Genomic DNA, 16,162 nt, shown 5'->3' with positions numbered 1-16,162 from the left:
GCCATGTTTTCCTTTGTTGCCTAGAGGCTAACCACCACGGTCATTGACATAAATATAATGATCATACTTTATTTAATGTACTGTAGTAACATTGTTCTTTAGGACTGATGGATCATTTAGGTGAACAAACACTCATTGGGTGTGAAATAATACCCAAAGCTAACGTGCTTTATCAAGATGAGCTGTAGTATTGCTGTTAGTTACGCAGGCTTCAAAAACACAATAGGTCTCAGCGTTTTGTGGTGGGATTCAAACTTCCCTGTGCTATTATCTTTGTATCCCAACAATATTAAACCCAAAATTAGGCCTATAGAGATTTGAAATTTGGATGGACGTTGCTGAAATAGAGTGAAGGTGTCTTGCTCAAGAGTATCTTATTGCAACATTTTCAAGGGGGAATGTATTCTACACCCATCTTCCATGTATACAACAGAACATTGTTTGGTCCCCATGATATTTCTACTTTACCAAAGTTACAGGAATCTTAGGTAATTGTGAAGAATAACAAAAAAGCTTCAATTATGACACCGGTATAGGGTGTATTTTTTTAAGTAGATTTTATTTTTTTATTTTAGGTATTTTTAGTATGTGAAAAACATGTACCATTAATTTGTAAACAATTAGGTAAATTGTTTTCTTTGTATTATTTAGAGGCCATCCAAGTTTGACTTTTATTTCAAAGTTGATGAAATTATTCAATTAAAAAAATTGCATATACCTCATGTCCATAGGACATTTGTCAGTATCTTTTGTTTTTTGCTAATAATGTGCAGTTCATACATTCTTTGCTTTTAAGTGACTCCATTTTGTTGTTGGTTCTGCTGGCTTTAATGAATTTATCAGACGGATTAATAATACAAGTTCATCCAAGTCTTAATGGAGGGATTGCTGCAATACCCCCTAGTAGTGAGATGGTGAAACTACACGAGGAAGATCTATAACAAGGGTTTTCAAGCAATTGAGAAAAGACACTTGGGATGGAAAAATATTGATGCTGTTAAATAATGTTATGTCTTCGCCATGTGGCATTGTATAATTAGACAATTTTTGCAATATTATGTTCTATATCTGCGCCAAAAAAGGTTAGTATACCCCTACATTTACTACCACATAAAATGGCTGCAATTCGAATCAGCTGCACCAAAAGAGGTGCAAATTATTTGAAAATGATTAGTGACTTGGGAGGGTTCAGCCTTCCCTAAAGATTATAAACTTGGTCTGGTTTGGTCAACTATATGAGTCTGCAGAATGACTTGATGTCCATGAGTCTGGAAGGGATTACAATGCCATTTCTAAGAAATTTTAAGTACATTAGTCAATCAATCAATCAAATTTATGAAGCCCTTTTTACAACAGCAGTTGTCACAAAGTGCTTTTACAAAAAAAGACAGTCCACTGTCTGACTGATTATTTACAAAAGGACAATACTATACCAGGGTAAAGACCAAAGCTATTGGAACAATGTGGTAGGGACAGATGAGTCAAAGGTGGTGTTATTTGGTCGCAATGATCGTGAAAACAAAACACTGCCTTTGAACAGAACCTCATAAGGCTTTGATGCGGTGGCGTCATGGTTTGGGGCTGCTTTGCTGCCTCAGGGCCTGGGAAACTTGCCATCACTGAGTCAAATATGTATTCCATATTGTACCAGATAATTTTTTAGGAGATTTTTGAGGCCATTTGTCAAAAAGCTGAAACAGAACCAAACATGGATCTTGCAATAGGACCATGTTCCAAAACGCACAAGGAAAGCTAAAAAAGAGTGCCTCAAAAAGAAGCAATAAATTGTTATGAAATGGCTAAGTCAAAGCCCAGAGAACAATCCTATCGAAGTGCTGTTGGGGCTCTTAAAATGAACCATGCATGGAATAAAGCCCTCAAACATGACACAGTGAAAGCAGTTCTTTAATGTAAAGCAGGCAAAAATTAACTTCAAGTAAGAACATGATAGTTTCCAGGGGGTGTACACTTTATTTTTTTTTACATGAGTGTATTCTCTAAAACTTTTGTAATCTGTTAACACTTAACTCACATATATTAGCCCACATTACTCCATTTACAGTATAATTATGAAACCATCCAAGCTAAAGAAGCCAAACCATATGAATTGAATCTATACAAAATGTGCCTGCATTTGCATAATTACCATAAATGATTAACAGTAACTCCTTAACCGTTCAAGATAAAGACAACAAACCAACTTTCACGTTTTCACAATCCATATAGTAGTTGAATATAGCTGAAAAACATTGTTTATTCAACTATAACATTTCTATATATGTGCATAACTCCCATAGTTTAACCTACTACCAGTGAATTTTGAGCACTTTAACATACCAAACCAACTTCCTCATGTTCAGGCTATCCTATTCTAAATCAATGATTTAGTACTCATTTAAAGATGTTATTACTATAATGAGTCAGAATCATTGCAAGTGTGTAGTGACAGCATTTGCGGCTTTGACGTAACTTTTAATAGGGGTAGTGACTCATTGGCAATATACCACAACCCCCAGAGATGCTTTGGTATTATTGTAAGTCCAGCTTCAAAATAAATGTGATCTGATTTGTCTGATTAATTCATTTTAGTGATGTTTCAACATTCTTTTAACATTCTTTTGATGATTTGTCATTTCAACCCACTTTTGCAGGCATTGCAAAACCCAGTCCTTCTTCAAACAGCAGTAGACCAAGTAAAGATAAAACCAAAATCCTTGTATAAATCTCCAGCTGTCCCTATTCTGGCAACCAAAATTCCTCCCTGGCCAAACGCTATGCCACAACTGTGGACTTGAGCACCTGTAAGACAATTTCTAAACATCCTGATCCCAGAAACAGATGGGTTCCATTTGATTGGTCCCATAAACCAATGGGCTGGGCCAGAACAATGGGTTAGTCTCATTGGGAATCCATTCATCATTATCCATTACACCTCACAGAGCAATTTGTTTAATACAAATACATTTGGGTGGTATTCAGATTGCATATAGCAGTGTTTAAACGATTATAAAGTCTTAATATTTTAATAAATCAAATTTTTCTACAAACTGAGCCACATGGCAAGGTGTAGCAAGAACTTCAACTTCTTAAATTTATAAATAATATTATAGATATGAGTATAGTATATTACATTGATTTCCTTTGTTTACCTCATTATGATTCAGTAAGTTATTCAAATGTTGAAGTACACTGTTCTTCATGTAGTCATTTTATTTGACACACTCATTCACTCATTTTGTATTCAATTTTATGCAAACAACAATGTATGACACTGAGACCTTGAATATTACAATGAAGGCCTTGAAAGCCCTTGAATTTGATTGGCCTCATACAGACATTGGCAAGTCAAATATATGACTATGTTTATTTACCTAAGAGTCAAATATGATGAATAAAACATTGACTAAAATAAGTTAATTTTGTTTTTTTTTACGCGTTAGATATGTGGCACAGGAAAGCAGACACACTTTTCTACGTGCAGAGTGATGGTCAAATTCAGTTGGAATATAGACAACTTCTTATTTTTTCCCCAGAATAACCAGCAAAAAGGGCCTTTATATCACATTTGTGGTGATTTTTGCTGGAATTGCCGCAGATTTTGTCTGTATTGATACAGAAACACTTAACGATGATTTGTGAAGAACAGGTATATTTAGAAAGGAATTAACAATTTGAAGATTAGGATTTGTAATCTACCTGTTTTCATTTGGAAAGGAATATAAATGGTTTGTTTAAGTCTAAAGTTATAAATATGTTATTATACTTCAAATCATTGACTGCATCAACACTAGCTTTGTATTGTGAGTGCGCAGACATTTGCATAATTCGCAAAATAACAACTTTTGAAACGTTCAAGCTAAAAACAGTGAACCAAACAGTTTCATGTTTTGTATCCTATTCCAAAATGTGTTTTTATCAATTAAAACAATATAACTGTGTATTCATTCGCATAATTTTAGGCTACAATCACATTAACGTTGAATAAAGATACAGGAGCCTATGGAAGGGAAATGTAGGGAATGTACCTGATTACTTAGCAATGTTGTTGTTGCTATGAGTTGTTCATGGAAATGAATAAATAAAACAAATAAAGTGAGTGTCCCCGCCCCCAGTAAAAGCCACTTCCCTCGGCTATGTCCGATTAGAATCCATTCAGAAAGGTCAGTTCAGATAACCACACCTTTAAAGCCTCTTCTGTATGTACTGTTCAAAACATCCTACAGTGAATTCAGATAATTTGTAGAACGCATTTGTAACTTAAACGCATTTGTAAAACGTAAATAAAGAGAATTCGGTGTCTGATGTAAAAGGTGGAAACCACCACTTGGGGGTAAATCTAGGTCAGAGATTCGCCCAAAGGATACGGAAATATAATGGGTCCCATTGTTGAACCATTCTCACTGAAGATGAGTCTTCCTAGTTCAACAAAGCCATTTACAAAAAGGGGCCATTGTAAATTCTACCATTGAAATCCGATTCAGGTTTTTTTACACTCATGAAAAGCATGGTTAATAATAATGAGGGCAAGTAGCCTACCAGCTATTGCCCTGACGCGTTTGGGCACGAGGACATTTGGAGAGGGGAGAACGCTTGACTCCTCACCTGCAGAACCGCGTCTTTTATCGTCTATCCTTTCTTCGCGCGCGGCGGGATAATCCACCGGAATGTATTTAACATGAGACTTGGACAGGGATCAGGGCTAGTTGGCAACGACCACGGAAAAAGAGGTTCCGCGGACCAAAGTGCTTTTTTGGGGATTCATTTATTTAATGATGATTTTTTTCTTTTGTAGGTAAAATGAATGGTTGGCAATATAGTCTAACTATTTAGCAAGAACGTGTAACGCATGTCCAACGAATGGGTCTCACCGATGGCTGAAACTCAATCTGTTAATCTGAATTCACCTAGTCAACGGGTATATAACGCCATATAAAGTAAATACAGCTAAACTGTGCCAGATGACAATAGGATACGTAAAACCAACAATGTCATTGCAGCTGGACACCGACTGAAAGCAAATGAAACAATTAGGTCTTTGAACTGAAACAACATGAAGTTGGCTCAATTCCTAATCCTTTTGCGTCCCCACCTATTTGCAACAGGTTGAGCACTTTGCCTTCCACAAATGCACTTATAGCGCGGTGTCGACATTTGCTCTGCCTTTCGGACGGATTTCGCCGCAATGGTTGAGCACGGTGGTCTTGATATTATGTGTTTAAATAAGTCCTACTGTCACAGTTCCTCGACCTCCTCCTCCAGCTCAGAGCGAGAAAAGAAAATATTCACCAAGTTGACAGTCAGTTTGACTGAGGACTATCCGCAGAAAAATGCCGAAATACTGAGCGGCCAGTACGGGACTAATTTACTTTTGATCGGCATTGCCTTGATGCTGGCTATTGCCAACCATGGCGCGTCCGTGGAGGAAGAATGTCTGCTGTCATTTATCACGACCCTCATGATCCTCCAGCTGTTCTGGATGATGTGGTACATCGCGAAGAGGGACAGGCAGAGTGACTTACAAGCAGAGAGGGATGTTCACGCTACTACCTGCTGGATAAGAGGTGAAGCGTTCATGTCTGGAAGATTAAGCTTTCCCACGCGTAAAATGAAGCTGAAGTTTTAATAGACACGCGTAGGATAATTTACGGGAAAATTACATTTAATTATTTAATCTCGAGGACGGTATCAGTCCTGAATATGTGTAGACTCATATGTTATAAAATGATATCACATTCAATTCAGTGTTGTGTAGATTAAAGCTTTTCATGTAACAGATTGGGCTTCTTTTAAATTATTCTTGTTTGTGGTTTAAGCCTTCTTCTGCATATCTACTTAGATATTTTTCGTTGCAGTGCAGCTCCATAATAACGAATCTTTCATTGAAATATAGGTGGTTTAACTCTTCTTGCACTCCTGTCATTGATCATGGATGCGTTCCGTATTGGATATTTTGTGGGATATCGATCATGCGTATCGCCTGTTCTGGGAGTATACCCTGTCATCCATGCAACTCACACAATAGCACAAGTAAGATATAACCTCCTTTTTATGTCGATCTGATAACGCTTTTCACTGTGGCATTGCTTTTAAATGTATCCACGGTTATTGGTTATTGCTATATTTATTGACATTGCAGATTTATTGGCAAGCACCAAAATGGCAAGAACTATTTAAACCAAAGGTTCTTGTACGTTATTCTTAATGTCTGTTCTGTCTGGAATCAGGTGTTATATTGTCGGAGCACAAAAATAAGGTTGCGCTCCGGGAACAGTTTTGGTGGGCCCTTGTTCACCTCAGTGTCATTTATATTTATATAACGTACAATTAGAAACAGTATCTCAGACTTATAGTTATGAACCATGTATAGACCCCTTCATGAATCCTTTTTAATATAAAATAGTAAGTTAGCTGATCTGTTCCAACATTGTTTAGTTGAGGTGATGAAATGCCACAGGTTTTACATTTCTGTTTTAACGTGGAATAATGTACACTATTTCTCAGGCTGGAAATAATTCTGTACATAATCCTGTCTTTGTCCCTGTTTTTGGAGTCTAACAAGTCAAGGTTGAGAGGTCGCTTGATATGGCCTCAAACACTGATCATTATGTTTCCAAACGAAAGCCTTCACCAGAAACGTAATGTTTTTTAGACTAATGTTGTGTATTGCCAGTATTTGGTTAGTACACATTTCAAATTAGAGTTTTGTTTTAGGTGCATTTCCTTTGGTTTCACATCAAGGACGTCATCAAGACCTTCACAACATTCGAAAGGTACTGTCTTGTGAAATATTGGCCCAGCCATAGCCTTTAGGGGAACCCTGAGTGAGATTTGTTTGGGTGGGCCCCCACAAGTTCAGCGGGGGCCCCTTAAGTTGAAGCCCCCTGAGGAAGTGGCCCTTTTCTGCAATTTACAGATGTTAAGGTAAAATGCATTAACGTTTAAAACTGTTTTAAAATGACAAGTTGAAACTCTAATTTAGTTTTTGTACTCAACCTCCTGAGTCCCTGTGTCCGCATATAAGGACATTATGTTTTAGGCTTCCTGCACCATGTATTTCATTCTGCTTAACTTAAACCTTCAGTCCTTCTTAGAGGGCAGTTGTCTGGGAAATGCTTAGATATTATACTTATCAGGTCCTGCTAATCCCAAATAGCTAAGAGAAATCAAAACTTCATACATTATCCAAGCTCAGGTCTTAGGAGGTTAAAAAAATGTGAGGGGATTAGAGTTACAGATGCTTATTACACTTCGTGGCTAGGGCTAGCTCCGGTATAATGTAATAAACCAGTATTTAGTATTCAATAAAACAGTTGAGATGAGTTAATGTATCTATTCATAACCATTGTACAAGTAAAAAACAACAACATATAAATAAACATTTCACTAGGAATAACCACTGTGACGTTTCCCTCAGGTTCGGCGTCATCCACGCGGTCTTCACCAACCTGCTGCTATGGTGCAACGGCGTGATGTCTGAGGCTGAACACTTCCTGAAACACCACACGAGGAAGCTCACCGCCCTGGGCTACACAAACGTCACCATGGGTAAGCAGACCAGGGGGGCTGAGGGGCTGAGCGGCTGAGGGGCTGCTGCGGGGACCCAAGGAAAAAGTACAACGGCTCACTCGAGAAGCTCACGTCATTAGCTGAAAGACGCTGGGGTGTGTGCGATGGTTGGTTGGGGGGTGGGGAGGGATGGGGGAGGGGGGGGTTGGAGGCAAAGGGGGGGGGATTAGGCTGTCCAGCGGGGTCCTGTTCGTGTCGAACGCCTCTCTCTTAGGTTTCACGAGACACGCACGGGTCACTGGCCCCCGCCGCTGGCCCCCGCCGCCGCCCCCCCCCCCCCCAGGCTCGAGCGACCCCAGACGCCTTTATCCCAGGCCGGGCTGCTCCCGAGGGCGCTGCAATTACAGTAACTGATACATCTTAAGCCAGGGCCGCTCCACCGGCCCCCTCGTATCCGGCCGACTGAGAGGCTGGCTGCTCCACTGTTGTTCCCCTTTTTAATTAAAGGAAGCCGGAGCGTAGTGGTCCGCCATGGGGAGGGGTAGAGGCAGTGGTGCTACAGGGTTGAGTTAAAGAGCAGTCTTAGAGGGCAGCACCAGTAGAGAGCCGCAATGAATGGCAGGCCTTCAACAAGTACAAGGGAAGCATTATTTTGAGGAAAAGACGGAAAGTCATTCTATACCATTGTACATAATTGGGTGTTTTGGTGTTCAGAAAGTTGATTGATGATACCACCCGATCCTCCAATCTGATGATCCTCGTTACGCGAAAGAAGACGTTTGCGGGTGATATCGATCAGACCACCCACTGCTTCATAAAGACTGTCAAATCTGGGATGACTAGATATCAGAGGTTTCCTAGAAGCATTGTGAGGCTAAGTTCATGGATCCTACACTTCTCAGGATGAACTTAGCCTTACAATGCTTTTGGGAAACAGGACCCAGGGCATTAGGCCGTGAGGGTCAAAAAGGACATTATTCCTGTACTATAGTCCAGGCCCGTTCATTCACTAAATAACTAGATTCTAAAGTCCTATTCCTACCTTCCCATACAAGGTATTGTTTCTTTAGATTGATGAAAATTAATGTCTATTAATGTTACATAAGACACATAAAAAAAATGACCTCTCTACTGACCTCTCTTTACAGTAGACGCAGTTACATAAGGTGGTGTGCGTGGAGTGTCACTGTGCTTGAAACAGTATTTGACAGTATTTGCTATTTGTTTCAGTGGATATCAAGCCGCCCTGTAACTGCACTACCAGCGCCTGTGCCATGTTCTCCAACAGCCTCTACTACCTTTACCCCTTCAACATCGAGTACCACATCTTTGTCTCGGCGTTGCTCTTCGTCATGTGGAAGAACATAGGGCGCACCATTGACCTCCAGTACAACCGCAAAAGGCTGGCGACCAGGACTCAGGGGCTGGTGATCGGCCCCATCCTGGGTCTCGGTGCCCTGGCCAGCACCATCGGTGTGCTGGTGGTCTACATCATCCACGTGGAAGAGTCTCTGGACACCCGGGAGTCGGCCATCTCCATGTTCTACATCTACGGCATCGTCATGCTGGGGTTCATGTGCTCGGCCGGCGCTGCGGGTCTCGTCATTTACCGTGCCGACCCTGTGCCCATGGACACCACCAAGAACCCCTCGCGGAAGCTGGACACCGAGCTCCTGTTTGGCTCGTCCGTGGGCTCCTGGCTGATGTCCTGGTGCAGTGTGGTGGCCGTGGCGACCACGCGCAGTGGCTCGAGCTACCGCTGGACCAACCTGACGTATTCGCTACTCATCGTCCTGGAGAAGTACGTCCAGAACCTGTTCATCATTGAGTCCCTCTACCGCCACCGGGAGGAGGAGGACGGCGAGGACTCTGAGGGGGTGGAGGCAGCCCCGGAGATATTCTCCGTTGCCTCCTCCTTGGCTCCGCCCTACAATGGCATCATTAACCAGGCGTATGAGAACCCCGAAAAAGGCTGCGCTGCATTGGGGAACGAGCGGGAGGAGGACGGACAGTATGGGTGCCCACAAAAACATTTGGGGGTTCCCCTTCATGTCGGGACCAACGGACAGGAAACCCCAAGCAAGAAGAGGCAGATTCTGAAGAACATTGCCGTCTTCCTCTTCATGTGCAACATCTCAGTAAGCTAGTAGTTCTAATACATTTTTAACCATCAACATTTATGTAATTGAATTGGGCTGTATACATGTGATTTTACCCCATTTACGAGCTTGGCAGCTACATTCTGCACCCCGTGATCTTATGGAGGGGGCGGACTATAAAGCAGTCTCGGCCAGTACATTAGTTAATACCTACGTAAATACGTCACAAACAATGTGGTAGGTTACCAAATGTTTATTGATGCCTTGCACTCATTGCCTTGACTCAAGTCAGTGTTTATAACACAGATTTACCACAGGCCTTATGTGAAGTGAAGTTTTAACCAGTTATTTTAACCAGTTATTTTTACCAGTTTTAACCAGTTTTAACCAGTTTTAACCAGTTTTAACCTGTTTAATCTGATGCCTCGCCGATGCAGCTCTGGATCCTTCCTGCCTTTGGCTGCAGACCCCAGTATGACAATGGCCTGGAGGAGGAGACGTTCGGCTTCCCCATATGGACCACAGTTCTCAACTTCGCAATACCCATGAACCTCTTCTACCGCATGCACTCGGTGGCCTCCCTCTTCGAAGTGTTCCGGAGGGTGTGACGAGACCGGCCAACGTGCGCAAAACAACACCACCCGTCACCGAATGCCCCCATCGAGGCAGATTGCAGCAACACAGGTCAACCTTTCAGGAGGAGCTCTGGTCATGCGCTTTTAGACGTTTAAATGAGCATGGAAACAGATTTCTCAGTTTTGAGGCCTTGTACTATATTAGATTACCCCCAAAGCGATGCATTTGCAGACGCTTTTTTTTAACACCTCATCTTTTAAATACTTTAGGGTTGTCACTGACCCTGCCTACGCATGAAACAAAAAAAGATTTTAAACCTAATCCCCAACCTTAAAGATGCACTCTGGAGTTTTTCAGGCAGTACTTACGAAAGTGGTGCTCATGAGACAAAACATCATACAATTGTGTACAATTGTGTATCACACATTTTGTATATAAGTTCACGACTACCCTTTTGCAAATACTGCATTGCCATCAACTTGTATAATTCGTAACATATGATATGAATTTGTGTACTTCCAATTCTAAAAGGCATCTATAAACATACTGCTAACCAAATCCTAAACTTAAATTATGACGAAAGGGCAAAGGTCAATTTTCATGAATTTTATCAATACAGACAATTTTGACTTCATGGCTGTGCTTGATTGAGCTGGTCTAGCACAATGTAATGAACGGAACAACCCCAAGCATGTACAGAATTGCACCACCTGAAAGTCCATTCAAATGCTCAAATAACTTTAAAGATTTAAAATTGTATTTGGACCCAGGACTGATATTGTCTTGTTGTCAGAATTGAAAAGTGAAATTAACATTTGAATTTAGGTCTATCTATACTCTTAGTGTTTGGGTGTGTCCTCTGATTTGTGTTGTGGAAGTCAAGTTTTAAAAGGAATAACATTAAATGTCTAGGATTATAAATCATTTTAACTAATTGTGGGGCTGTGTGGGAAAGTCTGACTATACAGTATATTAGTGATATATGAACAGTGGCTCTCAAAAGTATTCAATCCCCATGGACTTTTCCATACTTTCTTTTTTCCACTGATCAACACAAAAAGTCCATAACGCCAAAGTACAAAAAAATTTTTTTTTCTAAATTCATTACAAATACTGAACAGAAAATTATTGATTGCATAAGTATTCACCCCTTTATTGAATATTTGGTAGAGGCACCTTTGGCAGCAATCATCACCCTGTGTTTATTTGTATTAAGTCTTTACCAGCTTTGCACATCTGAAAATGTCTCAACCAGTGTTTCACATGTGGAAATGTCTCTACCAGCTTTTCACATCTGGAAATGTCTCAACCAGCTTTGCACACAGCAATTTCTGCCCATTTGTATTTGTAAAATTGCTCAAGCTCCATCAAGTTGGATGGCGAATTTATAATAAATCTGCGTATCCTTAATTTAATTGAGGCATGGGCTTTGACTGGACCAATCAAAGACATTGGCCTTCTTGTTTTAAGCCCCTACAGTGTGGCTTTGGCTGTATACTCGTGGCCACTGCACAGACGGAAAACAAATCCTCTCCCAAGTCCCAGGTTTGTTGCAGACTCCGCAGGTTTTCTTCTCAGATTTCTTTGTACTTTGCTGCCGTCCAACTTCACCAGCTTTCTAGGCCCTGACACAGACAACTTTCCACATATCATGATGCTGCCAGCAACACACCACATGTTAGGGATGGTATTATCAGGTTTATGTTTAGGTTGTTAGGCTTGTGGCAAACATAACGCTTAGCATTGAGGCCAAAACGCTTTGTTTTGGTCTCACCCACACCACAGCTCATTCAGGTGTGTTATAGTAAGGGGGTGAATACTTCATGCTCTTAATTATTTTATGTTTTATGTTCGTAATGAGCACAGAACAATTTATTCTAAATGTTATTACTGACTTTGACATTACTCACTTTTGGGTCGATCAGTGGCAAAAACTCAAAATTAAATCTGTTTGGATTTCATGTCACTAAAATGGAGAATGGAAAAGTCTAAGGTGGGTGAATACTTTTGAGAGCCACTGTACATTTTATATTATACACCTTAGTCGTGGGTTCACAGTCATACCTTTTCTGCCCATTTATGTGCCTTTACCGTCTCTGGGAGTCCTGTCTGTGAAAAAGTACTACCTCAGTGGTTTGAATGATTGATGAGGAGTTCCCTCGTTAGTAGTTCTACTCTTGCACACTACCAAGGCACAAATGCACAGACATATTGGCCAAAGTACGATTGGGAACCCGCCTCTCAAATGTATGTCATAAAATGCAGAAGCCTTCGTGGTCCAGTCACGTACACCATGAAGCTCCAAAAGTAAGAGCTCTGCACTTTCAATGTCACGCCAAAACAAATTTTATTAGGATTTATTAACCTAGATCTTATTAACCTTTGTTAATTTTGATCTTTGCCATTTCCCCCCTGACTAAAATAGGAGGACTGGAGACAGATAATGTTCTCTTAGACCGTAGGTCTTCAACCCTCTCCTGGGGTTGATTCAGGTGTGCTAGCTCTGGGATACATCTAATAGATGGAATGTCTGGGGGGTCCCCAGGAGAGGGTTGAGGACCTGTCTTAGACAGTGGGAATAGTCCTATTCAAATTGTCTGCAGCTGTTTATTCAGAAGCTTGGCTATTTGTGAATGCATTGAGGCCTTCACAAGATGACTGAAAGAAAAGTCAATTTATATTGCCATGCCAAATAAATTGTGCTGATACTGATTAATACGACCGACACACTGCCATGTTTGCAGAAACAATCCCAAAATAATAGAGAAGCCAAACAAGCTCTATACGACTTAGGTAACAAAAGAGCTGTGCTATGGTTTGGAAAGACAAAATGCTCTTCACTTTGTGTGCCATTTTTATGTATATTTTAAATGCACATGCTGCCATGGATGATGTTCTCACTGGCCAGAAGAATATGCAGGAAAATCAAAACACAGCTCTGTCAGAAACTTGAACTATTTGGCTGGCTGCATTTTCGAGTCCAAAATGTATTGGAAGTACAGGGCAGCACTAGCCTGAATTCTCTGTAATGTTGGATCGTAGATTTCAGAATGTCTTCCAAACAGCCATTGGATTGTTGTTTTCAGAATGTCTTCCAAACAGCCATTGGACCGTAGTTTTCAGAATGTCTTCCAAACAGCCATTGGACCGTAGTTTTCAGAATGTCTTCCAAACAGCCATTGGACCGTAGTTTTCAGAATGTCTTCCAAACAGCCATTGGACTGTAGTTCTCAGGATCTCATAAACGTCTCGCTGGACTTTACGTCTCACACATGTCCATCAGATAATAGTTCTCAGAATCTTTCACAACCTTCCCCTAGTCTGTAGTCCTGAGAACCTCTTGTCATTGTGTCATGTCACTGTATTGGCTGTCTTTTAATCATGGCTTGTTGATATCACGTGTGTTTGGTGACACACACATTAACTGAATGCTGAACAGTGGTTACAGGCCTGTAATTCAAGTAGATCTGTGAGGCTAAACTTTCTTTGTAAACCTAAGAAGAAACTTGGTTGTTTCCATAATACACATTTAATATCATTGCAATCAATGATGGAGCTCAATTTGAGTAAATAGAGACATAGGAATATGTGGAATGGGTACCAATCCACACTGACCCCCAGTCCCCACCCCCAAACCCACCCCCAGTCCTCACCCCCAGTCCCCACCCCCAAACCCACAGCGTATGATGTGAAATCACTGGACAATGTACACGATTTGCTCTGCAACTTCATAATGCTGGTGAAGAGACAATATTCATTTCAGTTTTGAAATCTGCAGTTCAAAACTGAACAAATAGCTCACTCTGTCAATGCTTTGGTAGACAATTGAAGGATGGAAGTTTTTTACTTAAGTAGGGAAACTACAATAATTGCACAGATGCACAGATACATTGACTGATATAAACTTTCAGAAAATCTTTCAAAGTGAAAATCAAATATGTTGCTTCAAAACTTTTTTCTTTTTCAAATGTACTACTTATCTTGAAGTCTTTTTGAAATGTGAGCAGTGACAATCTTTTCTTGTGAAGTTGTTGATTGATTTTGTGATTAATTCATATTGCAGTAGGCTGTTTTACACTCATGATTATTTTTTTTAGCTAGGCTGTTACAGTAGTGGACTATAAAAAATGATTTAAACATTGGTGCTAACTACTGTACTTGTTCTCAGTTGTATGTGCCAATCTGTTGTCAGTGCTTATTAACCTGCACCCATCCTATAACCTCAGTTTAGGCTACATATCTGAAGGCAGATTGAAGCTACAGTACATTTAGCCTCTGTGATGAAATTATTGTGAAATTATTACAAATACTGTAGGTTTAATGAATATGCATACTGTAGGTCTATGATCTACAGTGAAGTTATGACCACACTACATACATCACATTTTAGCTGCATAGGGCTCCTATGACCCACCACTGTTGAGATCCCATCATATGTTATAAGAAATGAAACTTTTATTAGAGCATAGCCCAGTGCTCAATGCTGAAATGGCAAAAGCACTATTTCACCACACATGCCTTAAATAGCCAAAAACCCAATTTCCCCACATGTGCCTCAAATAGGCAAAAAGGTCAATTTAATTTTAAAGCGCTTACCCTCAGTCTTTGTTTGAGATGTACCTGTAAGCCTTGTAAACTATTTCAATATCGTGGAAAGGTTCATTCTTTCCGTAGTTCAAATCAAAAAGTGACACCTTCATATATTCTAGATTAATTAAGTGAAACATTTCAAGCCTTTTTTGTTTCAGTCTTGATGATTATGGCTTACAGCTCATGGAAATCAAAAATCCAGTATCTCAAAACATTAGAATAAAAACATACAATACAGAAATGTTGACCTGAGAGAGCTCTAATCAGCTAATTCACTCCCCGAGCCTTCAGTACACACAACCACAATCATGGGGAAGAATTCTGACTTGACAGTTTTCCAGAAGATATTCATTGACACCCTCCTCGTTCGCAGAGTGCTGTATAAAAGCCTTTCATGGAAACATGACAGGAAGGGAAAAGTGTGGTAGGTGCACAAGCAACAGGGATGACCACAGCTTTGAGAGGATTGTCAAGCAAAGCCGATTCAAGAACTTGGGGGAGCTTCACAAGGAGTGGACTGAGGCTGGAGTCAGTGTATCAAGAGCCACCACGCACAGACGTGTCCAGGAAATGGGCTACAAATGTTGCATTCCTAGTGTCAAGCCACTCCTGAACCAGAGACAATGTCCGAAGTGTCTTACCTGGGCAAAGGAGAAAAAGAACTGGGCTGTTGCTCAGTGGTCCAAAGTCCTCTCTTCAGATGAAAGTACATTTTGCACCTAATTTGGAAATCAAGGTCCCAGAGTCTGGAGGAAGAGTGGAGAGGCACAGAATCCAAGTGGCTTAAAGTCCAGTGTTGACCTGAGAAGATCAATACCCCATAGATTCCACAGTCAGTGATGATTTGGGGTGCTGGTGTTGATCCACTGTGTTTTATCAAGTCCAGAGTCAATGCAGCCATCTACCAGGAGATTTTTGAGTACTTCATGTTTCCATCAAGATGACAGGCTTTATGGAGATGCTGATTTCCTTTTCCAGCAAGACATGGCACCTGCCCACAGTGCAAAAACCTGCCCATGGTACTACTGTGCTTGACTGGCCAGCTAACTCACCCGACCTGAACCCCATAGAGAGGAAAATTAGATACACCAGACCCAACAACACAGACGAGCTGAAGGCCGCTATCAAAGCAACTTGGGCTTCCATAACACCTCAGCAGTTCCACAGGCTAATTGTCTCCATGTAACGCCGCATTGATGCAGTAATTTGAGCAAAAGGAGCACGGACCAAGCATTGAGTGCATACATTAAGGAAACCTTTGCAAGGTTTTGAGTAAATTAGCTGATTAGAGCTCTTCTCAGGTCGACATTTCTGATTTATAAATGTTTTATTCTAATATTCTGAGATACTGGATTTTTTTATTTCCAAGAGCTGTAAGCCATAACCATCAA

The 16,162-nt window shown here is 40.7% G+C and overlaps 1 protein-coding gene across 1 annotated transcript; it reads left to right on the top strand.

The window, feature by feature from the left end:
- The first annotated feature begins 4,252 nt into the window (after positions 1-4,252).
- otop1 (otopetrin 1) lies at positions 4,253-11,264 on the top strand. Its single transcript, XM_010880797.4, has 6 exons — positions 4,253-5,561; positions 5,891-6,027; positions 6,712-6,770; positions 7,415-7,545; positions 8,737-9,644; positions 10,043-11,264. Exons 1-6 carry the CDS (start codon positions 5,183-5,185, stop codon positions 10,211-10,213), a joined length of 1,785 nt encoding a protein of 594 aa, XP_010879099.2. The 5' UTR covers positions 4,253-5,182; the 3' UTR covers positions 10,214-11,264.
- The last annotated feature ends 4,898 nt before the right edge of the window (positions 11,265-16,162 follow it).

The sequence above is a fragment of the Esox lucius genome, chromosome 17 (genome assembly GCF_011004845.1).
Source record: "Esox lucius isolate fEsoLuc1 chromosome 17, fEsoLuc1.pri, whole genome shotgun sequence".
NCBI lineage: Eukaryota > Metazoa > Chordata > Actinopteri > Esociformes > Esocidae > Esox > Esox lucius.
The sequence above is the reverse complement of the archived record's forward strand: the minus strand, read 5'-3'. Positions and strand labels throughout refer to the sequence as shown.